We start from the raw sequence: 25,693 nt of genomic DNA on the forward strand, positions 1-25,693 counted from the left end.
CAGCATGCTAGTCCTATTTTTTTTTACATAATGGCTCTCAGTATGAAGGAAAAAGTACATCACCACATGACGTTCAGTGGATGGTTTATTAAGAGTGTCAACAGTGTGAACTTCATGGCACCCACATCTCTCTCCTTTAAGTACAACTTGGTCAAAAGGGGTTTCTGAAAGTAATGTCTTTATACAGTCTTCACCGCGAGTCCTGCTGATTTTTTTTTTAAGTTGCTTGATATCAAAGCTGATGAGCACCATTTTATTTCTACATTCATGCCAATAATTCAAATGCAGACATTTTTTAAAAAATAAAAAGTCACAACAGCAGGTATGTAAAGCGTCATTTAAATCAAATTTTCCACCGATCATAGAACATTAGCCAAAACGTACATATTGGTTAATATAAAATGTGTTAGGAAACATTTAGACAAAACTGTTTTATTGATGAGTGAGAAACATAAAGTAACTTGCAGATAACAATGTGCAACATATTGTTGCTTTTATACAATACAAAATAAAAGTTGTTTCACAGGTAACATACAGCTAAAGGTCTTTGAATTTGAACTCAACATCCAGTGTTGAAAAACGCACCAATAAAAGCACTCATGCTACCTTTTTATGCCCACCATTGCGGACTGATATATGGAACAAAAGGCAAGGAAAAAAGCCTTTATTATAGCACGAAAAAAACCACAAGTGAACAGCTGAATTGTCTGTGTGGGCATCATGCTCTCAGTAATGTGTTTTTCTGTAACAGACCGACCAATCTGAGAGAGGAGATGGTTGTTTTCTGATAACTACCTTTGGCAAACATTCCTCATCTATGTCACTGAGCTATGAGCAGGGAGGCAGTTCTCCACTGACGTCACTCTTACATAAGGCAGGTTGATTTGTAGAGCTCTGCCCTGTACACCAATGATAACGACAGGAAATGCTGTACATGTGATATGAATTTTACTAAGAAAAGAATTAGCTCAAAGGGAGCAGTGACATTAATAAAATCTGAAACTTTTCTTTGTGATCTAAGTGGAAACATCACAACACTGGGTATCTAATATTGAAAAGAGTGTGTTCTTTGCATAGAAAACTCCTACAAAAGGGGAAAATATAACAAAGCTTAAACATATACAGCTTACATGTGAGCCTGAGAGATGAGTTTTTATACAGTCAGGGCCAAATCTAATTCAAATGCCGCCACCATTATTTCTTTACTTAAGACACACTTGAATAAATACAGATTTTCTCTTTACATCTCTTAATTTGAAATAGATTTGTCCAAAAACTTTGCTACAACTTTATGGTCTAACTGTAATGTCTGACTGAGAGTCAAGTAAAAATCCAAGAAAAGACAAAACAAAAAACACACAAACAGACGCACACACGCAAGAAACACTTACAAAATTCAAGTCTGACATTATCAGGAAATCTACAGGGACTGGATGCCTCTCATTATGAAGAACACTTTTCAGCTCCTATGATTCTCTCTGTAATTTCAGACCTGGAAGTCTTCAAAACTCTGGGAGTCAGTGGTAGTAAAGAATAATAATAAAAAAAAAAAAAAGCTTAACATTGTCAACAATGAAAAGGAAACATTAGCATATAAAACAAAAGGCAACAGATAATCCTCTATTTCTGAGGGTAGTACGTGGTTGAGTTTCGATGTAAAGGGGGAATTATTTTGGTCCCTTGGCTCAGCGTGACAGCTTCTGCCTGCTTACATCCAATCAGGATCAGAGCGGCCTGATCATACAGTGGCGATGTGCATCTCAGGCCTCAAAACGCTTTGGGCAGACCATGGGAGCAATGAGGGTCCAAAAGTAGAAGATGAGGCAGACCCAGCAGGAAGCCATCTTGATCCAGAACACTGACCAGCTCCCCTCCAAGAGCTTCTCAATTTTGTGGTCATCGTAACTGTAAAAGAAGAACATGGTGAGAATCTGAGCAAAGACAAACATCAGGGCTGAATTTTAATCCTATTAAAAACAAAATTTCTTTCTCCTTTACTAACAAGTGCGCTTGATTATTGATTATTAATTTGATGAAATCAGATAAGGAAATTTTTTAATTAACACAGAGTGAAACTAAACAGTAATATTGGTTCAGTGGTTTTGTTTGTTGTTTCATTGCTATTGTTTCTGTCTATTATTGCCTACTATTGCCTTCTATTTATTGTGTGCACATACAAGCACAGCACAAAGTGTTTCACACTTACTGAAACCAGTTGGTGACAGTCATCATGACATACAGGGAACCCAGGAAGAAGACGAAGTGGAAGTAAGCGTAGCTATAAATCGTCCCCTCTCGCTCATCATACACCACATTCTGACCTCCACCAGTCTTCTCATCATCATAGTCATCTGAAACGTAAACATTAAAATTTTATATAACATCATGCGAAGTAGGACAGTGGCTGAAACAGCTTGAAACACTGGAGGAAAGTGTGATATGTTAAGTCTGAATCCTTTCTGGACTTATTCTTTCAAATCAATTAATATATAATTACCTTGTTTATTTAACTTCCAAGCAAAGCACATATACATATGTATATGTATGTATATATATATATACATATATATATATATACATATACATATATATATATATATACACACAAGTGATGTCGTTTTCATGGAGCTATAGTTTCCAAAACATAAGAGAGTATTTTTTCCTGCAGGTGGCAGTGTGAATCTACCTACAATCCCAACTTCTAACGGCCTGCTTCCCTGTGTCATACTAACCTAGTAACAGTGACATCATCTGTGTTTGCTGACCAATACTTTCTCACCATCCTCAATCTGGCTGAGGAATAGCAATAAGCATAGCCCCTCTGTGTGCAAACACTACGGCTGGGGACATATGCATTCACACTGTGCAGGCTGGAGAGGCGATGGCGATAAATAAAGATTTGTTGGTGAAGCGGGAATTATTTGACTTTCCTCACCTGTGTCATCACCACAACAGAAACAGCAACGAGCCCTCTGCAAGATGTACAAAACAGCGGTTATTGCCTTGGCTTGCATTTTTGAAAAAAATTCACAAATAGAGGCACATATTTTGCGTCTCTTGGGCCTCATCTTTTTAATGTGATAAAGATGTCTAACTGCTAGTGCCTGGTCATTGGCACTTAATCTGTTTACCAGTCTGCATATTTCATTAAACAACACAGTGTGATGTGAAAATTTTGTGTATTTACCTCAGTCTCTGGCTCACTGTTCCTACACACCCTCAGAGCAGCAGAGCTTCGCCTGGTGGTGGACGTCAAGCTGGTGTTGAGAAAGAAAAATAGAGAAGAAATATAAAGACAGATGGAGGGAGAGAAAGGTTGTAATTACTTAGTATGTATTTTTCCAATAATTTGCAGTTCCCTCTCCTTCAAGGAACAACCACAAGAGACACGATGCTCCCACTTAATGAGAAACACATGTGTGCAAACGTAAAAAGCCATAGTTCTTGTCTCTCACACGTTAAGGTAACCACAGCCAATCAAAACTACCCTGTCTCTGTCACTACATGCTTCCATTGAACAAATGAATTTTATTGCACATGGCTATAACAGAACTGCAGCTAAAAGCCTGGGACTTTAGCTTTAGCATGTTATCATAAATGACAACAAAAACTCAAAGAAATAAACAGATTTATGTTGCAGGGAGAATTGGTTTGTATGTGTCGACATTGAGATTGGGATCAGTGTGATTGTGTGTAATGTGTGTGTATGCATGTCTTACCAAGAGTAGAGGACACAACCAAACAGAATAATGGTTCCCAAAGCGGTGACAATCTTCTTATCGCCCTCCATCCCAGAGTTGAAGGGAAACACACACACAGTTGTGTTCATACCGTCCAACTCCACCACTAGAGAGAATGAATGTGCAAACAAAGATGGATGAGATGAGAGAAGAGATAGAGGGAGTATTTTAAGGAATCAGGGGAAAAGGAAAAAAGTGTGCAAGTGCTTCGGTAGTAGTGCCAGAGGGAGTGTGGGGGGCACTAAAAACAGACACATAGTAGAACATTCAGGAAGTACAAAAGTACTAAGGTGGTACTTTTGTTGCAGCCCTAATAAATCCAACCTATGAGTAAACCAAGGCAAAAATTGTTGATCCATGCTGGTAGCCAATAACGGGTGTGACTACAAAGTAAAGACAACTATAAGTTCATACTTACTCTCTTTTGGTTTGCTGGAGAATGCTGAGAAGGTGAGATACATGACATACACGCTGATGACAGCTGGCTGCAACAGGCCTGATGTGGGCTGCACTGCAGGGGTCAATACAACATTTTAATGGTTATACTTATGGAAATTCCTTAGTTGGTACAAATATTAAAAAAAAATAATCACAGGTAATCCTTATCACCACTTTCCAACCTGTAATGTAAATTATATTGTTATATTCTGATTTGCATTACACAGTCAAATGAGATAAGCACTTTTGAGTACAGACTCACGTTTTTGAATGAATGGAGAGATGGCCAACAGGGAGATGATGAAGCAGAGGCTGCCATTGATACCAAGGAAGATTTTGTTCAGTAAACAGGCCTCAGGGTGAGTGTAGAACAGAGCCATGAAGGCCACGGCTCCCACTGCAGCACTGAACAATGTCAGAGTCACAAAGGCCAGGGCAGCATACCACAGCCGGTTATGTTTTACTCCTGAACTCCTATGTATAATTAAAAAAATGTGTATAGTCAAAAAATAAGAATTAAATAGGGAAAAGAGCAAAGTCTGGATCCTAATTCATACTGAGATGTTTAAGCCAACTTCACAGGTGACCAAACAATTTCAAGTTTTTCAGCTGAACTGTTGTGATAGTGTGCTGTATCTCCGTGAGGGAGAAAGAGGAAAGCATGTGCACAATCCAACCATATGCATCCTGTGAAAGAGCAAAGGACAGCCTGGTGCCAAGTCTTCCCTCCACCAACAAAACAACAAACATAAGCAACTTATTTTTTTTCTCTTCCATACTATTCAAAATGATCCCATGGAGGAATGTCAAACTGCCAACAACTGCTTTCATGTGAGCTAGACTTTAGGTTAGTGTTATATAACTAACAGAACATAACCGCCACAGTGACAAGACATGATCTCCTCACCAGTTTGTGTTCCATCTGTGTGCAAACTCCACCAACAGCATGAGCTGGATCAGCAGGAAAAAGAACCCACCAATGGCTCCCACGTAGCGCCACACTGTAGGATTTAACAGGCAGAGAGGTGGAGACATTGTTTTGAACGACGAGAAGACCAGCACAACCGTTTAAACCTCTAAATAAGTTATAGTGCTGCCCCCTTGAGTCAAATGTCCCATTTTTACCTTTGAGAAAGTTTTCCTCATCTGGGATGAAGAACCCACCAGCGCAGCACGCCACCAGCAAGATAAACTTCAGCAACCAGAACCTAAAATTTCAAACATTGATAAAGTTAGAGGTTTTATGAAGATTAAATCCAAACAATCAGCAAAATAACATACAAAGCAATGATTCCTGGCAGTGTCTGATTTTGCATGTTCCTGTATGGTCTCACTTCCAAGTGAGTATGGCGACTAACAAATAATGTTAGTATACCTCCATTTACCCAAGAGCTCAAATTCAGTTTAACTTTGAAAAAGAGGCAATGCTCTCACCCATTATGTATGGCTGCCCTGCAGCCTGTGCTGTTGTTGACTCGTAAGGTGAGGAGAAAGAAGAGCAGGAAGAAGCAGGCCATGCCAAAGCACATTTTGTAAACGGCAGAGTAGCCAACCAGAGTTTTGCAGTTTTCTCCTGCATTCAACGTCTCACACAAGTTGCTGTAGAATGGGATCTAATGGACAAGGGAATACAAGGGAAAATACTTAAATTAGATCATTATAGTGTTGAAGAAAACCCCCCATCACTGCTTATTTTTGTCTAGTATGCGGCCACAGTGAAAGAGCCCAATAGTGTCTATTCTGAGTGTCACGCCTCTAAAGAAGGAGAAAGAGAGAACAGGCAGTGACAACAACCCCTCTTTTTCTCCATGAAGCCCTCTTTCATCCCTCGTTCTCTACAGGCTGTTAAAGGGGCCTTACAACTAACTGTCAGTGTACACAAACAAAAGACACAGATGAATAAATTAACTGCCTTTTGTCAGCAAGTCAGAGGGACCGGGAAGAGGGAAAGGCAGAGGGGAGCACAAGTAAGACAGAGACTGGAGGCTGAACATAAAGTTTCAAAATGTATTCCCAAGTTCAGTGACCTGTGGAACAAAAACAAAAGGGTGAGTAGCCTTCAACAGAAAATTTTACCAGTACCAGCAGAAGAGATGTCCTCTGCCAGACTCAAGGCTTCAATTTAAAAAAAAAAAAAAAAAAAAAACCAGAACTGCAGATCTTTTTTTTTTAAATTTCTTTCATTTCATTTCAGATCTTTCATTTAGAATATTACATGTTTTGACTTTCATTTAGTTTTTGGTAGAGTACTTTGGTCCTTAAAGTGTGCACACAAGGGTGAGACACCAGCAGATTGAGTTGTTGTCTCCTCAATGCGTTGCAGAGTCCAGGGCCAGATCACAACGAAGAGGTAAAAGCCTGTTTTGGAACTTTTGTCTCGTGTTGAGGACCATATTAGCATGTCCATGGTGTTGTGATTATGAGGGAAAGGGGCAGACCGGTCAGACTGCTGTAAATCTTTTGAGAAAAGACCAGCTCTCTCATATGCACAAAGGCTGCTCTCTTAGCTGGGACTTCCCACTGTGCTCAGTGTGTGACGGACAACGTGTGTGTATATGTGTATATACGTGTGTGTGTGTGTGTGTAACTCAGCAGGCTTTGCATGGGGCTATAAGAGGCCATTTTGTGCCTGGATGGGCCTCTTACAAGGTTCCGCTCTCACGAGGAGACACACGGTGGGGAGTGGCTTTAATATTGTGCTGTAGACACTGGCAGGGAATGATGGAAGAAAAAACAGCAGAAGAAGATTGGTGGAAAAATATCACCATCTTCAAATACGCTTTCAGTTAGGGAAGCTTGCAGTCATTGCCATGGTAACAGAGGCACCAGAAGCTATTCTTCCCAGTAACATCATTATTTTCTGTTTACTCAGTCTTTGAGTGTTGAATATTGACACTGTACATATTGCACAGTACCTAGAAACTGGAACATCACTTGTAAATACATATATCTTCATATTTAGCTATAAATACAAACACAGACAAAGAGTTGACAAAGCCATACACCATTCTGCCAGACTATGACTAAACTATGACTCACCCAATTGAGGAGGATAATAAGCTGCAGAAAACAGAGCCTGCAAAGGCCTTCAAAACAACCACAGGAAAAGTCAGCCTGATAATAATCCTCCACTGTGAGTGTTCAAAGGGGTAACACTGAGGAAAACGACATAAAAGCTGCATATCTAAAAGAGAACAGCAGCTCCCCTCTGTGTCCTCTAACCTCTGAGGCTTGGTGGGTGGTAAGAAAGAAGAGGCTGGCAGCCTGAGCTGCTGCCTTGCCCACCATGACCAGTAAGGTCGCTATGTAGGCACTCATGGGATAATCATGTAAAATAGTGGGATGTCTGCTTTGCCTGTAGCAATTCTGTAACTCTTTTATCTTCCACGTTAGCACTGGCAGGATAATGCAGTAAAATCCCTGGAATTTTTATTCTATTTGCAGCAAAAACTAAACCAAAAGTTCAGCTGACAACTCCAATTTCAAAATGTGTGCGTAAATTAGCCTCTGCAAACACGCTCTCTATGTTGGCTTTCACCCGTGCTCCATGTCAGTCAGCATTTCACATAACATGTCGTATCATTCCTTCTCTTGAATGACAGTCAGACAGTCATTCAGTCATGTTTTGCTGTCGGTAAAATTTATGAAGTTGGGTGGGGGGGCATAGAAGTGGTTCGAAAAGGTTATGGCATTGGGGCTATTGTTGGCCTGTTCACTTTGGCCTTGGAGCCAACTCCCACTCTTCTTTTCAGGATAATTTCTCAAAACAAAATAATTAAGACTTCAAAATCGAGAATAAGGAAATAAATTTTGAGACTTACGCGGACAAACAAATTTGTTTCTGAACAAAGACGGTTGCTAGAATAAAATCATAAAATAAAACATGGATATTTAAATTTTGTCATACATAACTAAAATAACAGCAAGTCTGGTTTTAGCTGTGAATATTAAGTCTCCTTAAAATAATGTTGAGAACAACTAACTGACATCATCTGCTCACTAGCCACAAGCCATTGCACTACACACATACCATTTACATGAGCTTTATTTCTAATATACAGTACAGGCCAAATGTTTGGACAAACTTTCCTCTTCATTTGAATGAGAAGGTGTGTCCAAACGTTTGGCCTGTACTGTACATTCACTGTACTATGGAAGCACTTCACTTTCTTTGAGTCATATTCTAAACCACCACACCTACTCTCCGTTTAAAATTTGACTTTTCGTTCCTCTTTTTTAATGCAGAGTATCAGCAGCAATCAGAAAATCTGTTGGCATTCCTTCCAGTGATGGTTACGACCACATTAACACAGTCCTATGCAGCATTCATGGGAACGCACTTTTAAGTATTTAAATATCAATAAATGCTGTAGCATTTATTGCATAAACTGTTGCATATGATATAGCATTTGAATTATGGCCTATTTGAACTGCCGACACATAATGTTGGGCTACCATATGGATTTGTCAGAATAATGAGATGGGCATCACCCACTGATTTCCGTTTTGATCAAGCTTTTCTTTTAATTTGAAATGTTAAAAACAACAAATAAATAAATAAATCATTTTAAAATAGATTAATGGCATTACCAGTGCATGTTTGTCAACTAGATTTTTATTTTGGCAAGTGGGTCAGCTAACCCTGCAAGATGAAAATATATTTGATTCCTCTTATTTATAATCCCGGTTGAAATGTTATCCTGGTGCATTTTTATAAGCTGTTCTCTGTTTTATCTTGTCATTGTAATGCACACCGTCTGACACAAAAACAAAGAAAACAATGCTCGACTCGCAAATTATTCAATTTCAGGTGCCAGTCCTAGATGAAAGAAACATCTTTTTCTCTGTGCTGTGCTTTCACATAGGGACTCTTTAATTGAGAATTTAAATATTATATAATATTCATGTGCTGTTTATAATAGGAAAATATTATATTAACAAATTTAATTATAAAAAGAGAGAGAGAATAGGGCAAAGATAGGCTGAGTGGATCAGCATACTGTGTGCGGCTCAAGGCTTGCCATTTGAAAATTTCTTGTGGTGAAGCCTGAATGGTATGGGACAAAGTCATATTGCTAAAACAATTTGGGCCCAGACCACCTCTAAATGTGGTATGAGTGATTGGATCTAAAAGGCATTCTGAACGGGTCTTGGGTGAAACTGCCCACTTGAGATTGGATCAGCTTGGGCAGTGTGTGTCTGAGTCTGTGTGTGTGTTTTAACGAGGTGATACATTACAGTGTGGGATTAATGTACTCACGTGGTCTCTCATCTCCTGCTCCACAGTGGGAGACATCATGATGACACAGACGACGGTTACCAACAGGAAGTAGAGGGCGTACATGAAACGGGTCCCCGTGGACTGCTTGATCTTGGGGCAGCAGTTACAGCAGCATGAGCAGGCTGCTGAGCCGCAGCAGCAGGCCAGCTGCACACAGAAACATATTAGGAGGGAGGGATGGGGAAAACATTAGCATATCACTTTCACAATTTTCCACGCCATCATGAGCCACCTGGTAAAGATATAATGCATTTAGGGGACAGGGGGAGGGAGACACTGATGGAGGAACAGGGATTACTTATTCTTTTTGAAACTGTGTCAGCTGTGGACGCTACAGCTGTAAAACTAATGAAACACAAATTACATTTTCGGGTGAAGCAGAGACATATTTTTATTAATTTAGCTTTCAAGAGAATACATTACTAATTACTACCCTACTATCCTTTATTTTATCAGTAAAAATTCCTCCACCAACATGAGTAACTGTAGCTCTGGTGATCTTGTTGAAGGAAATTTTGAGTCAGATAGTGTGATGCACAACATTATGATAAACATTGTATGGGGAGCATGCAGAGCACACATTATGTTAAATATTAAGCCATGAAGTCCCTGGAGAGTATACACACTGGCAGGCACAATGTTGTATGGCACACACTATATTACCCTAAAGAGCGTATGTTGGGAGATTAAGGAAATTTAAAGAGGCTACAACCCAGACCTGAACCCCTCCTATACAATTAGTAACACAGAAATGTTAAAAGACCCCAGCCTATACAATTAGCAACCTAGGAATTAAAAAAAAAAACAAAACCCCAGGCCAGGGGACATCTGCCGCGGTTAGATTAGGAATCCCCAAAGCCATAAAGTTAGGAAAAAGACTGTCCTTAATGGTGGCACACCAGCTCAAAAAGTCAATAGATTAATGGAAGATTAACTTTAATCTTAGCAGATCAGCTCAAACTAGAATTTTAAAAAGGAATGGATTGTGACCTCAGGTGAAGATAGGACGGGCCTCTGGGATAGATAAGAAGATGGTTTAGAGGTACTATTCAGTGTGTATTCAGACCCTGGGGTCAGATCCACTCAATTGTTTGTTGAGATACCTGCTGTAATTTGGATAAACTGCCATCCACATCAGACTCTGAGATCTTTTTTTTTTTCTTCTCCTGAATCATTGAAAGACATGAGTTGCTGATTTTTGAGACTTTTTGTTCATGTTGGGCACTGCTGCATGACCTTTACTGGCCCACTGCCGGGCAATCTTATGTGACAGCACCACTGCTTCGTCTTGTAAAATTCAGTATTTAAAATATTCATAACATCGCATTCATAAAGCCGTTTCAAGGTTAAACACTTTAAAAAGCTTATCAGCAGTTGAAGTCATTTTACCAACTATGTGTGGGAGTGTCTTGATTCCTTCCAAAAATCCAGAGTTTCAGCCTCCACAATCCTACAACATTTACTATCGCTGGTCTGACGGAGCGGACAAACTTATGGCAAATTTCTGAACAGAAGAAAACTGTGCGAAAGAGCTTTTTCTCGTTTTTTCGTTACTCATTCATAGTTTCTACCACAAGGGGCACATCCCTGTTCCTCCTTCACAGAGGCAGCCTTCGGCCAGTGCACAGTGAGGTCTCTTGTTTGAAAATCACAAACACAGAGGCCTACTCTATTTCTTCTGACAGGCCTCTCACATAGGAGAACAGTCTCATAAAGACAGGCTGTGTTCTATTTAGGAAAGAGGAGGCTCTATAATTAAAGTACAACAACATTCTGGAGGCAGCCCACCTTGCCTGTGCAACCTTCTAGCTCTCAGTCTGCAGAGCACACACTGCTGTGGTGAGAGTTTTGTTACACGGGTGCTTCACTGCTGGAAGGCCCATTGGCTCGCTTTGTATATATTTTCTGTTTATGTGATAAGCAAGTGCGAACGTGCTACAGTGACTCACATGCCAAGGCCAAAAACATAGATGAGTTTTTCTGAGGAGCAGTTAAAAACATTTCTTTAGGAACTATCATTATGACTTTAGGTAAGAAGTGGCTAGTCAATTTGAGAGTGTCATGACTCTGGAAAACCTACATATTCGGTCAAAGAATTCCCCGAATTGTGTAAGCTAAGAACAAAGATTTAAAATCCATCACACCAGTGTATGTCCCTGGTGTACTTTAATGGTATGGAAAGTAACTCAGTTTCGGTTTTGGCTTTGATGAAATTCTGCCTATATTAAATACTGAACAAAAGAGAGGAACTGAGAATAGAGCTCCGTGGGGGAACAACATGCAGCAAAACCCGCCAGCCACACACGGAGAGGAGCGAGAATTTTAGTAATCAAACACAAGCCAATGCTAAAGTTGGTTCAAAAGTCATCTTGGCAATTCCTTCCATATATGTATTCTATAAATTTAGATACATTATATAGTTTTTTCCATACGTAGTCATACATCCAAGCAGCATCACTTCAATCTGTCTTTCAGTCTTAACAGTAATCTTAACTCCCATCTGAGTTTGGGTCCTAAGCCGGGTTCTGGGTGGCAAAGCTAGTGTGCAACATCGGCTGATGTGTTGCGTTCCGCTCCAGATGCCAGAGATGTGTGGAATGCTGCAGACGGATGGATGCACGCAGGCACATGGTCAGGATCAAGCTGCCCCCCTGACCACATGCTTTCCTACATTCTCCACACCAAGCTTTCCCTGACAGTTGTACTTTTTGTTTGACTCTAACGGTCTAGCCTTTTTCTTTTTTTTTTTTTTGCTGTGAGATATATGGTGGTGGTGTGAATTTTTCATTAAACTGTTTCCTATCTCAAACCAAACTCCAATAGCATTATTGGAGCACCATGGTAAATTCCAATAGCCACTCAATCCTGTCCAAGAGCTGAGAAGGCATCAATTTGTCTCTTGCACTTGATACATGATTGTTGATTTTATCTTCTTTTTTTTTTAGGTCTCAGTTGATAAATGACAAAAAGTCAGTAAAAGCAAAGAAAAAACCAATTGTAACTAATTATTGTTGCACATGATTCTTCCCTCATCTGTTAGCTGAATGTTCAACCTTGAAGAGCTCTGGAATTTTTTAGATTGCGCCAACATTATCAGCTTCATCCCTCAGCCACATGCTGTGACTAATGACTCAGGATATTAAACCTTTATGAAATAAAGAACAAATCTGCACATTTTGGATGAGATAACGTGAAAATATGAAACAGACTAATAAAATCTGAAAATCTGGCTTCAAGCGCTTTTAAAATAATTGCATCAGTCTTGCTATAGTATCCTTGAGAAGAGACAGCGAGTCTCTGTCAGGCACCAAAAACCAACTATTGTTCAGCTTGTGGTTGATATCACTAACTTCACTAACTGTATCAATGACTTGTTTTAAAAGAGTTCATTCTCTTACAAGGTTCAAATCCAATTTTATTATGCACACTGCAAAAGAGGAAAACAGGTCAAATCCTTAATTTGAGCTCAATTTATCCGGGTTACCTTTGTGGGAGGCAAACACAAAGATTTCTTGGATGCCTGATCAAAGCATCGGCCCAGTTGAGTCCAATTCAAGACAAAGCTTGGGTGATTCAATTTCCTCTCCATAATTGTGGGCATAGGGGCGAAGCTCATACATGGACACACAATTTCCCAATGCTTTGAGATACCCTGGAAGAGCGAGTATTAACATTCTGCCTTCAAATCTTCGTGTGCATATTTCTGCCTTTGTGCGCCCACATATTTCAAGCCTTGAATCTAAACCACACTTGATTTATGTACCCTCTGTGCTCTATTGCGCCGCACACAGCTTAACAGGATAAGCCATTTCCTTTGTCTATGCTGCACCCACATGTTTTTTCTCAATGGGCAATTAATCGACCACAACAGACTGAAAGTAAGCCGGCAAAAACAGGACAATTTAAGCTGTGAGGATGTTTAGTTTTCATTAGTTAGGGGTTGTTTCACCAGCAGACTGCACACAGTGAGGGGGCCCGACAGCAAACTCTTAAGAGCAGATAGAGGGAGGGGGAGTCAGGAGAGAAATTTGTCTTGGGGAATTCCACCACACACAGGCACAAAAAGAATATCCATGGTTACAAACTCTGACCCTATCCACTTCATGGGACATACACTCAAGCCCCTGCTCCACTGCTTGTCGGCCCCACCAGCATGTCAGCAGGTGGTTGGCATGTTTGCTGTGCACATCACTACTTAAGCATCAGTAGCAACCCCCCGCTAGCTCATCATAGTACTTTATCCACAGCTGCCAAAGAGCCTCGTCCGATACTATAGAGCAAAACAGGGAAGTAGTGAAAAGTTACCCACTATGCATACTCTGGTCTAAAGTTTAACTCAATCAGACTTTCACAAGCAACCACAAAATCTTTCTAGTCTTTGTGAGACAAGAAACAAAGACTCATCTCTTTCTCACCCAGCCTGAAGCTTTGTTTCACTCTCTTCAACTCATTTCCTGCACCCCCTCTCTGTTATTTAAGAACGCATTGTCATCTTCTTTTGTCTCTTGCCTTCTTATTTTCTCTTCCTCCTAACCCTGTCTTTGTTATTATCAGCTGCCCTTTAGCCTACATCACTGACACCCCAATGCCTGACTACTTTACGGCTGTTCTGGGGTCATGAGAGACACAACATTGCTAAAACAATCACACATACACACAGTGAAATCAGCTTTATGCAGAGATGATGGACAAAGGAGGACAATGCCGTGAGAAGACCCTCAGGAAATGGACACAAACGCTATTCAAAATAAATCAAATAGCAGCAGTGACAGAATTAGACTCGGTGACCCTGCCATGTTCAGCATGGTCTCTGACCTACAGCAGGAGGCTTCAACAACAAACATGATGCAGTCTTTTATGTAAACTATCCTAAACCCACATCTGTGATTGGGACTGTCGATGACAATTGCCGTGTTTTTCCCTCCATTCTCTGCCGCTGTATCATCATCAAATCGGCATTGACAAGAAGAATTGCAGTTTCACAAAATAACAGTAAATACTAGGGGGAAAAAAACAGAACAGAGATAAACACAAATATATGTAACCACACAGACACCACTACTTATGCAACCGAGCACCCGTGAAAATAGGTCACTCACTTGATCGTGGTAAGCACAGCAAAAGAAGAATCACAGAGAGGGCTAACAGATGGAGAGCCAGTTACGAGTTTTCCCCTCTAAATAGGTCAACCACCCATGTAAACATGTCAACAACACATCCCAAGTTTTTAAAGGGAGTATTATCAAACAAAACCTACACTAAAAAAAGTATTACTGGTACAATAGGCAATTGGTAGTGTGAGAGGAGGATGTGGCACAGTAACAATGCTGCTGTGGCTGGCACACATTTCCCTTCCAAGTTTTTAAAAACGCAATAAAACCTTCATTAGCTGATATAATATGCTTTCTTTACATTTGCCAGAATTGGAATAAAAAAAAGGCAAACCATAAGCACACCAAAGAGGAAGTGATTTCTTTTGTGGGAATAATGTATGTCAGCACACCCATAAAGTAAACGAACGTCACAACAACTTCCAAAGAGGACAGACGGATAAAAAATTCCAGTGAATGCAATAGTGGGATATCTAATGAATTTGTCTTTATCCACCATCTTACTTTACTTTCGTACATGCTGATCTCCGTCTTTATATTGTTCTGTAGCTGTCTGTTTTCAAACTGAGGGAACTCCCTGTTTGTTAGAGCTGAATGACAGTGGACACTGGGTTGGCCACAGTGAATTATAGCATTAGAAAAGCTCAGAGAAAACTATAGACACACCCGCTTTTCTCAAATGAAAACAATACTTGTTGGATGTTGGATAAAGTGAAGGAAAATGTGCAGAGGAGACTGAATAAAGAGGGAAAAGTGAAACAAAAAAAGAGAGAGCATGCATAAGACACAAGCCAGGACATTTTCTGCTTTTAGACCAAGGCCTATTTCAGTTTCCCCTTATTGTGAATGACGGCTCCTCTATTGTCTTTCTAGCTAGGCAGCTGTATATACACACCAAAAATGTATCACTTCTCTGTTTCCAATACACAAAAAAGGTCTTTGCCTCTCTTCTGGCAAATATATCCCCTAGCTACAACCAATAGAGAGAAGCTTTGGTCCTCCGAAAGAAAAACAGAAACGGGACATAAAAGACCAAAAAAATGAACGGAGGTACAGTGAAGAGTCAAAATACACAGTTTGAGATCAACAGGTACAGTCTAAGAGAGTGACACATTGTACTTGACCTGAAAGCTCTCATACTTTCTATCTTGTATTGTTTCTATTGTTAGAGTGAAGGTTAAGTAACACATACTCATACATGATATCACAGCCTTTCTGATAATATAAGGCACCATTCACAGTAGGCAGGGATTTCACACGATTACATCAGCACCTTCAACCCAAAATTGTTCAGACAACCCGAGAGAAGATATGAAGAAGTGGAGGCTGACGAAGACGTTATCACTGCTGTATGACAGCTCAAAGGGAGACAAAAGAGATGGAAGATGGCCAAAGATGTCCCTGTGGGAAAACTCACTCTAGCTGCTGACCACTGCAAAATTTCAGAGAGGAAGTTGGGAATAGCAGACATGTCTCACATGCCCGCAGTAGATCAGTGAATCTAATCTCATGACTGAAACTGAAATTTATCTTGCATTTTCGGTGACTTCTATAAAGCTTCATTGGCTTTATTTACTTAGGCTGTATTTTTTCTTCAGCTCATCGGCACATGTTTCCAGGCTCACCTGCCTCACAGTGGAATTACAGCTGCTGTGCCGTAGCCTCAAGATCAAACAGCCATCTGATGGTGATAGGTGTGTTAGGGCGAGCACTGCTGGACTGAATGTTACATGATAGCTTGGGAACCTCTATATTAGTCTCTGTATATGTTAAAGGATCAAATTCCAGTCAGGTGGCATTCTTCAGAAAAGGAGAAATCCTCCTTGAAGAAATGCTACATTATACTAGACCTGTTGAATGAGCATTAAAGGAAATCCACCACAAAATTGCAGTGCTAAATAAAGTAAGATAAATCATGATACACTGCTCACTAATGCCTTTTCACAGCAAATACTACTGGTTATATTGTGCCACCCTGATTAACAAAGACAACTTGTGCAATATTACAAAATCTCTTTCTCTTTGCACATCCACAGGGGCCCCGGGTATAGGGTCAGTACTTAATGTCGGACTGAAGGATACTTTAGGAGGGATGCCCGCTGAATGACATGTCTTTTATTCTCTAAGTCCTCCTGACTTGTGTACCCTGCCAAAGTTGCCTGTGCCATTGCAACACCACTTACAGACACCCACATGGTTTCAGTCCTGTCCCACAGTCACAGCCAACGCTTGCAGCACTTTGGACAACACTCAACACTGAGCTAAAGCCTACCCCCTATCTCACCACAACATGGCATACATCCCTGGTCCCACAGAGAAATTACAAGCAAGCTGCTCCCACACCACGTCTGGTTCTCTATCCAAATCTAACCCAAACAACACCAGCCCTAAATTTCTGGGCCTACGTGGAAATTAACTGACCTTATATCAATTTGGGAACCACTAAATTTATATATAGCTGCACATATGCCACATGCAAAAAAAAAAAAAGTTAATTATACATTTACGCGAAAGTAAATACAAAACCTACTTTTGCATTTTAGTGTCTATTAATCCTTCCCTTACTTGGTAACAGAACAGGAAATAGACGTGAGCTCTCCTCTTGAGGAATAAATCCTAGTAATTTAATTCCTGACCAGAGCAGCACAGTGGTCATCATGAGGCCAAAAACAATCCGGCTTCCCTCACAAACCAAACACTCAAACATATATACAAACATATCTCCAACTTTATGTGTGCACCACTAGCTCTCTGTTTTTCTGGGTAATTCTACAATTTCATACCTCTCATCTAATTTAACAACACTACCAGTAGAATCACTAATGATTTGCATTATTGATTAACTTATTAATGATTTTTTGATTAAATCTTAAATAACCTTGAATTTCACCTAGTCAAAACTGATGATTTAAAAGCTTTAGCTTTTTTCTAACCAGGGTTACACATCCCACACACATGCCGACTTAAAAGAAACAGTCATCCAAATTATTGGGGATTAATTTTCGACAATCTATCATTGGTGTTGAAAATAGTAATTTGACTCATGGACGCAGGCAACTCATTACTCACTTATTACCTACATTAGGTGGGCCTATATGATGTTGTATTGCCTGTTTCCACCCAGGACACTGGACAGACCCAAAGACAGGACAGATTCAGAGACTGAGACAGAGACAGGACGGACCCAAAGACTGAGGCAGAGACAGGACGGACCCAAAGACAGGACAGATTCAGAGACTGAGACTGGGGAAGGACAGACCCAGAGACTGAGACAGAGACAGGACGGACCCAAAGACTGAGGCAGAGACAGGACAGACCCAAAGACAGGACAGATTCAGAGACTGAGACAGAGACAGAGACAGGACGGGCCCAGAGACTGAGACAGAGACAGAGACAGGACGGACCCAGAGACTGAGACAGAGACAGAGACAGAGACAGGACGGACCCAGAGACTGAGACAGAGACAGAGACAGGACGGACGCGGGACCGGGTCTAATCCTAACCCTGGTTTTGTCGAGCAGTGGCTCATCTGAACTTATTGAGTCCAATGAGGGAAATACAGTTATTGGAGCAGCAGAAACAGACAATGGGGTCGGTTATCCCCTAAAAACACACACACGTAAAAACAGCTCTCTGGGTTTAGCTGTCGGTGAAACAGCAGCACAAACAGCAAACACGGTGAAAAACCAATCGACGTTCGGCTCAATGTGGTAACAACAACAACAACAACAACGAAGCAGCTGTGAAGTCGGCTGGTTGTTCCTCACCTGCGAGATACAACACGGTGTGCACATGGTGCCAGGCAGCGATAAAATCCGTGTGAGAGAGGAGGACCAGTCGGCTTCTTGCTTCCTTCTTTTACATGAAACGAGCAGCACACGGCGGCGGAAGAGTCCACCTTACCGTCCGTCCGTCTGTCCGTCTGCCTGTGTGTGTTCCGGGCTCCGTGCTCCGGGATCCGGCTCCCTCCCTGCTGCCTCCCCCCTCCTCCTCCGCCCCTCCTCCCACTAACTGCACATCAGCAACAAAAGCTGAGCCGACTCTGCCACAGAATGAACATCAGGCCACGTAATTACGCAGAAAACAAGCATGGGATGTATACGGGCTCTCGGTATGAATCCTAACTGGGTGTAATGAATTCATGGCTAGAAACATCAGCAGACCATGTAATAATATAAAAGGAGCGCTGAGCTGAGAATGTAAAGCCCATTTAATGTATTTACTATTAATTAGCTAATTGCACGTCCATTCTGATGTAATTTAATACATATTATAATAATATGTAATAATATGTGCAATATGTATATGACTTCCCCAAAAAGTCACCTTCATAGCATGAAACGAAGTTTTCAGTCTCCATTTTCGTTGACAAGACTAGGGAAAGTCTCTTCTCGTCAGGAAGACCAGTTTATCTGTCTTATCTGTGCACATCTTTGACTTCTCTGCATTTCGTTACATTGAACTCCAACTCAGTCATTCGAGCTGAGCTTGTTATCGTCCCTCTGCCGATATGTGCTCACGTTGGGCAACTGTGTGCCAAGTTAAACAGGGGCCTTCATACGAGCTAGCGTCGGTAAGGCTGCTACTACTGTGGCTGAGCTGCTATTTGCCAAAGCTGTCATCTGACCTAGTCGCCCACTGCTGACACACAGAGCCACTGTCCCCCCCACCCTGTTGTAATGTGGACATTTAGAAACAAGCTTGACTTTCCCAATGGAACCTTTCTGACCTTGGGGAACATCACCTCGAATCCATGACCGTCAGTAGTTTCAAACAAGTAACTTGTGTATGAATTTGTATCTATGATTTTTCACTCTATGAAATATCTTAACAGAAATCTAAGCATGGTTTCATTGTGACCACTGGAGTCACGAGGCATGCTTTAACAGACAACAGAAAATCAGCACTGAAAGAGAACGGTGGCATTGTTTTCTCTGTAAACTGATCCTGTCCGAGAGAAGACCTAAAGGCGAGCAGAATGCTTGCCAGATCATCACGACTGTGATCAGTCATTCTGTGTTGGATCAGTCAAGCTGAAGAGAAAGGACAGCAAGTGAAAGCATTTTAGCATGATACTGTCAGGCATGTAGACAGCCAGACTTCCCAAACTCTCACTGGGAAGCTGAGTAAATTAACTTCAACTATTTTTCTATCCACACATATTCAATAGGTGAAAAGTTGGTGAATGGCATATGAATTTGTGAACAATTCAGCCCACATTGATGCCTTACAGCCAAGGACAAAAAACAAAAACATATATAGCATAGTTTCATAGTGAATTATTGAAGTATTTTGGCTCCACATATTCATATGCACCATTTATTGGTCTTACATACAAATAATAATAATAATAATAATAATAATAAAAAAAAAAACATCTACATGAAATAATTCAGACTTGCTAGTTTGGTTGTTCTCTTTTAAAGTCACATAAATAGACACTTTCCAAGAGGCTCCCAGAGTTCAGGTATGAGTAAAAGACGACCAGAGTCAACACTATTGACCGCAGACAGTCTCTGTTCATCATCATCAATTGCTGGACAGCTGGACACAGCAGCATCTGGATACTCAGAGCTAACTGTAAGTTCAATCTCAACTCATTTAACAGCCATTACATCTAAAATGTCCTGAAGATCACCATGGCATGCTGGGTTTTATTCCAGTGGACAATCCTGAGCAATGTGGGGAGCTGAGCCACACGGTAGTGTGAAGATGGCAACCATGTGATTTTCTAGACACCAAGCAGTCAGAAAATGAGTTTTTTCTTCATCACAGCTGAAAGAAACAAACACAATTATTAAAAAAAAAAAAAAAAAAAAAAAGTTATATTCACTTTACATGCAAGAATATGTACAATAGTACTGTACAGTATTTAGAACAACTGAGCCAGACTCCCTTCCAACATTACATGTACAAGTAAAACAAGCCTATAATGAGCAATTTGATACCCAGTTTCCATCTGTAAGTATTTGGAAATTCTCCCTCTAATATACTGTAGCGCAAAGCATAGCACATAGTCAGCCCAGATATTTTCCAAACCACACGAGGAGCTGGAAAAACTTTGAACATCCCACTAACACCAAGGTTCTCCTTCAGTAAAGCATACCCTCCTACAATCCACTAAACTATACATGTGTGTGCCCTACTGTCATCTGAAAATTTAACTGCATATAAACATGCAGCCAACACCCTTTGAATTGGTAGGTTCACTCACTGGTATTCTAAATTTATGAGCTTTATGTGCCATAACCCTATAAAAAGTGCAACAATTTAGTGTGCAAAGATTCACAACCTTCACTATATAACTTTAATATGACTGAGAAATTCTGAATTTTCTAGCCTTTTAATGATCATTCTCAATCATTTATTGCTGATACTTCTCTTGTCTTCCTCGGGCTGCAACTTGAATAGTTTTATCGTTATAATACTGACCAATTATATTTGACCTTGGGCAAGCCAGTGAAGGTAGACTTTTGGTATTTATATTGAACAAGGTAGAGTATGGGTAAACATGCGCCTGTTTTCTTTACTTGTCTCTGGGCCTTCTATTTTCCTCTTGAGCCCCACTGTTTCCTTCTCCCTCAAGGCCTCAGCTGAGCAATTGGGTCGGGGGAGCTGCGGCCCTGGAGTGGGACCAGGCCGATTACTGAAGTACCTCATCTTCAGAGCCTAGAGAAAGAGACAAAAGTGTACATATGCCATCAATTGTAGATGTGTAAATATGTCAATGTAGTCTTAAAATTCTAAAAATAATATTTAAGCAATTTTTTGAGTTTTAGTGTGCTTTGTACCTGGGTTGCCGTAGTTCTTGTTGAGGGGTTAAAGGTGAAGAGGCCCTGTAGGAGCTCTAGCAAGTCGTCTCCAGCTGCACTAAATATATGTTCCAGAGGTGTACCGGGAAAGATTTTGAAGGACACATAGTCTGGTAGACTACTCACTCCCTGCAGACACATTTGAAAATCAGATGCATTTAGGGATTTTCACCACCTAGCCAAAGTAAATACAATCACAGAATGGTTTAAAAAAAATAAAAATAAAAAGACACTAACAGGCCATGTCTCCTCTGTGGGTGTCCCGAGAGCCTCAAAAATCTTGGTCAGCTGGTCTAGATCCGAGTCTCCAGCAAGAAATGGTAACTACAGCGAAAAGAGGCATACAGGGACATTTGCATGGATATAAAAAGAATAGTATCCCCTGTTTTTTTTAATTTTATTTATTTATTTTTTTTTAGGTTTACCCGAAGCAGTAGCTCTGCCAAGATGCAGCCCACTGCCCACATGTCAACACCTACACCGTACATCCTGGCACCAAACAGGAGCTCAGGGGAACGGTACCATCTAGAAAAGGAATCAATGAACAGACAAAGGATTACATTTTACTGCACTCAGCCAGCGAATCCATAAAAGGACCTCTCTGGAGTTATTCTGTTAAACTGGATTGAAAACTGTAACACCATCACTTTTTATTGCAACACAGTGGTCTGAAAGTACATTTTCTATTATGCATGGTGTCTTAATAACACCCCAAGTTATTTCCTCACAATATGAATTTAATTTCATAAACAAAACCACTTGATTTATGAATCCAAATGGATATGGATAAAAGAGAAAGCCTGAGGAGTATAGGTTCTCTGTTAATACCATGGTTTGGAGAAACAGTACAGACCTAGTAACAACTTGGTGTGTGTAGACTCTGTTGGGGCTGCCAAATGACTTGGCCAAACCAAAATCAGCCAGCTTCAATACTCCATTCCCATCCAACAGCAGGTTATTGGGCTTTAGATCCTGGACATACAAAGAAAGAAATTATGCCTTACTGACTCTGTGCAAGCATCATCTTTCAAATTTAATGTAGAGCCATTATAGCTGTACGAAGATGGAAACCTCTATGGCAGCAATGACAAACTCACATAGGACATCCTTTTTCTAAGTGATGACTCAGGAATTTTTCAGAATTAGATTCAGTAATGTTGCCTCTGTCTAAATTTTGTAATCAATGTTTAATTACACTTGTGAAAACACAGAAGAACCGATCTGCAACATGTGTTGTTTAAGTGTACTTACCCTGTGCAGGACCCAGTGTTGGTGCATGTACTCTAATCCCTGTAGAGTCATGAGGATGTAGGCTTTGATGTTGGCTGGAGTCAGGACTAGGCTGGTGTCTTTTATAATCACCTTGCAAAACAAAACAAAGATTATGAGGCTTAAGAAAGGCCAGATTTCTAACAATTAATATCTTGATCCATTGCTTAATATATTTTATTTAACACATTTGAAATTTTAATTATGCTTATGCTTATTACCTGACATGGGAATTTAAGAAAATTGGGGTAGATTTGCGTGAAGAAGTGAACACAGCTGTAGGCCCACTTCAGATTCAACCTCTAAACTAGAACCTCTATTGTTACATCAGTTGTAAAAGCACAGTGTGTAGCAAACTTCTACTTAACGTCTGGCAATAGATGCATCCAACATCCGTAGCTGATGAGCTTAAACAGCCCAATATAAACATGTGCCCTTAAAATAAGCTTTTAGCTCTGTAATAAGAATCATATTTCATGTCACATGTCTGTCCTCTGTGTCTCTAAGTGGCTAATGGCATCAGTTCATTGTGAGAGCCAAGAGCAGAGTGATATTGATTTTTTTTTTTTTTTTTTTTTAAGCATGCTTATCTTGTTCTGCATCGTTCTATTTCAGTCTGCTGCATTGGTGGCGGACAACCATCTGGAGCCTTGTACAGTAAAGCAAACCAGAGGAGGAGGTGGGCTAAAACATAAATGCTCTAGTGACCTTGCAGAACCACTTAACGGTCCGATTACAGCACTCAAGTGATCCTGCTCACACAGCTGATCATTAATGAATATCATAACTGTCTCACTCATATAAAATTAAGCTTAAAAACTTAAAATGCACTACCCCTGCTATCTGTACATTAGTGAGCAATGAAAGCTGAAATTTCCATCTGGTGGCCTATTTGTGAAATGCAACTTCTGCATCAGTCTTTAAGGCTGCAGTTCATGGTTTTGAAGTGTGGAATTCCCTGGTATTGTCATGATAACATCCATTAATTATTTAGGATCCAGAAAATTGTTTACATCCGGGGTATTGAGCATATTAATGTCTGTCAAAGAAAAATCAATAAAGAAATGTGGACAAATCAATAAAATGTGGGTTGTTCTCAAGATTCTCAATGCAAATGCAATTGGTGTACGTGGTTGAAATTTAAATTGTTATTTTTGTATTTAATTTTGATTGAAATTGAACGACAATGTGTTTTGTGTGGGATCTTGTACCTCACAAAATGTTCCTTTACACTGACAAAATATCCTTTGTAGACAATACATACAGCTCTAACAATGCATAATAACGTGATACCTTCTAACTTTAGTAATAAAACAAGTCTATCGGAGGTTTTTTATGACCATATTGTGATTGCAATTATATTTCAATCAGTTGTGTAGGACTAATAGTTGTTATTTTGTTATAACTTATAGGAGGAAAGACAGGCATGCCTGAAGAAAGGTTCTCAGGGGTGGGAACTGTCTCACCTCTAGATCCGTTTCCATGAAGTCAAACACCAGACTGATGTTAGATTTGTGTCCAAATGCATCCAGCAGCTACAACACACATTAGTACATAACATTCCTGCTCAGTTCAGATTAGGTGAACATTTACAACACAACAAATTTTGCAGAAATAAAACTTGTGACTATTAAGATAAAAACCCACCCCAATGATATTTGGATGATGCAGCTCCTGCAGCAATTTGATCTCTCGCAGAGCAGTCCTATTTATACCTGAAACAAATGGCATTGACAGGTAGATAAAATCATCTTGGTTTCAGTGCTAAAAGCATTAACATTATGCTCTCAGGAAGTCAGCACCCACCATCTTTAGCCTCAGTTCTGTGACCAACCTTAATCTGCCAGAAAACAAAGAAAAGGAGCAATTGTTAAAGATCAACTCAGCACACAAGAGCTAACAGAGGTCCAAACTTATACCTTTTTAATGGCGACTATGGTGTCAGTCGTCTTGTCTCTGGCTTTGTACACTGTGGCAAACTGGAGAAAACGAAACAGAGAATGAGCAGAGAGCCACAAAGCCCCCAAACAACTCCTCCTGCTGCTGGTAACAGTCTGCCCCGCCGGGGCTTTGTTGACATCAACAAACAGCACACGCTTGTTAGCTTGACCTCATGGTTTGTCGGTATGGAGCCGCTACAGGCTAAAGATGGACGGAGACAGGAGGACAGACACAAACCACGGCCTCATTCCCTCGCCTACCTGACCCTCTCCGAGGAAATCCAGCTTCTCGTATCGTTTGGCTCTGGATTTCACGTCGAGCGCCATGGCAGCGGCTAACTGTCATCTCAGCAGGAGGTACTTCCGGCTCTGTTAAAGCCCCGCGGGGAGTACTTCCGGGTCGACGGGGGTTTTAAATTGACCAACACCGACATCTACCGGTTCAGTGACGAACAGGCGGAGCTCCGACACGGAGGGTTTACTTTACCGCGCAATTATTCCGTGATTTTTCTATCATGCACTCACTAACACTGCTGCTGCAAAAACAAGTCCAACAAAAGCAAAACAAAACAGCAACAACCAAATGTTACCAAATTACTATTAAGACAGAAATATGTGGCAGGTTTTTGTAAAAAAAAAGGGTATAAAACTTACGTTTTACGAAATATATACACAATATGCACAATGCACAATGCAATATAATATACATTGTGCTGTAGTTATTTATTTTAATATTTTTTTTATTATATCTCACAGACGTGATGCAACACTGTTACGTTCCTAACATTCTTTTCTTTTTTTTTTTTTATTGTATTTGACTTTTATTTTTCCATTATTTTATTTATTTATTTATTGTAGTTAGCAGTTTGACATTGGTCTCCTGAGAATTTCTCTGTCAGTTACGAAGGTTTTGTGATCTATGCACCACTGAACACATCTCTACATCCCATATCCATACAGAGTAGATACCCTCACATCCCACAGGATTAGGCATGGCTCCTGTCTTTTGACCCACACACACACTGAGTTTCATTTTATGTTAAGTTTGACAAGAGGAGTGTGAAGGATCAGCAGGCCTAATACACCCCTCATTCTCCCCTCA

The 25,693-nt window shown here is 40.4% G+C and overlaps 2 protein-coding genes across 2 annotated transcripts; both read right to left on the bottom strand.

The window, feature by feature from the left end:
- Window positions 1–147: 147 nt before the first annotated feature.
- serinc5 (serine incorporator 5) lies at window positions 148–18,529 on the bottom strand. Its single transcript, XM_029510162.1, has 12 exons — window positions 18,338–18,529; window positions 9,439–9,606; window positions 5,613–5,791; window positions 5,304–5,386; window positions 5,086–5,179; window positions 4,441–4,652; window positions 4,159–4,251; window positions 3,720–3,846; window positions 3,188–3,257; window positions 2,936–2,972; window positions 2,207–2,351; window positions 148–1,905 (listed from the first exon to the last, which is right to left on the bottom strand). The coding sequence occupies exons 1-12, from the start codon at window positions 18,362–18,364 to the stop codon at window positions 1,761–1,763; spliced, it is 1,380 nt and encodes a 459-aa protein (XP_029366022.1). The 5' UTR covers window positions 18,365–18,529; the 3' UTR covers window positions 148–1,760.
- A 1,389-nt stretch (window positions 18,530–19,918) lies between these two features.
- Window positions 19,919–24,955, bottom strand: cdk7 (cyclin-dependent kinase 7). Its single transcript, XM_029510902.1, has 12 exons — window positions 24,853–24,955; window positions 24,571–24,630; window positions 24,458–24,491; window positions 24,299–24,366; window positions 24,118–24,186; window positions 22,634–22,744; window positions 22,236–22,354; window positions 21,808–21,907; window positions 21,620–21,706; window positions 21,362–21,511; window positions 21,101–21,239; window positions 19,919–20,345 (listed from the first exon to the last, which is right to left on the bottom strand). The coding sequence occupies exons 1-12, from the start codon at window positions 24,916–24,918 to the stop codon at window positions 20,317–20,319; spliced, it is 1,032 nt and encodes a 343-aa protein (XP_029366762.1). The 5' UTR covers window positions 24,919–24,955; the 3' UTR covers window positions 19,919–20,316.
- Between the last annotated feature and the right edge of the window lie 738 nt (window positions 24,956–25,693).

This window comes from Echeneis naucrates, chromosome 9, assembly GCF_900963305.1.
Source record: "Echeneis naucrates chromosome 9, fEcheNa1.1, whole genome shotgun sequence".
Taxonomy (NCBI): domain Eukaryota; kingdom Metazoa; phylum Chordata; class Actinopteri; order Carangiformes; family Echeneidae; genus Echeneis; species Echeneis naucrates.

Coding starts and splice junctions, on each gene's coding strand:
- serinc5 (XM_029510162.1), bottom strand. CDS start 18,364: ATGTGCACACCGTGTTGTATCTCGCAG. Junction 5,387..5,612: donor AGGGCAGCCATACATAATGG/GTGAGAGCATTG, acceptor TTGAAATTTTAG/GTTCTGGTTGCTGAAGTTTA. Junction 3,258..3,719: donor GGTTGTGTCCTCTACTCTTG/GTAAGACATGCA, acceptor TCTCAACACCAG/CTTGACGTCCACCACCAGGC.
- cdk7 (XM_029510902.1), bottom strand. CDS start 24,918: ATGGCGCTCGACGTGAAATCCAGAGCCAAACGATACGAGAAGCTGGAT. Junction 22,745..24,117: donor TCATGGAAACGGATCTAGAG/GTGAGACAGTTC, acceptor TTGTTTTGCAAG/GTGATTATAAAAGACACCAG. Junction 20,346..21,100: donor AATAGAAGGCCCAGAGACAA/GTAAAGAAAACA, acceptor TGTTTCTTTCAG/CTGTGATGAAGAAAAAACTC.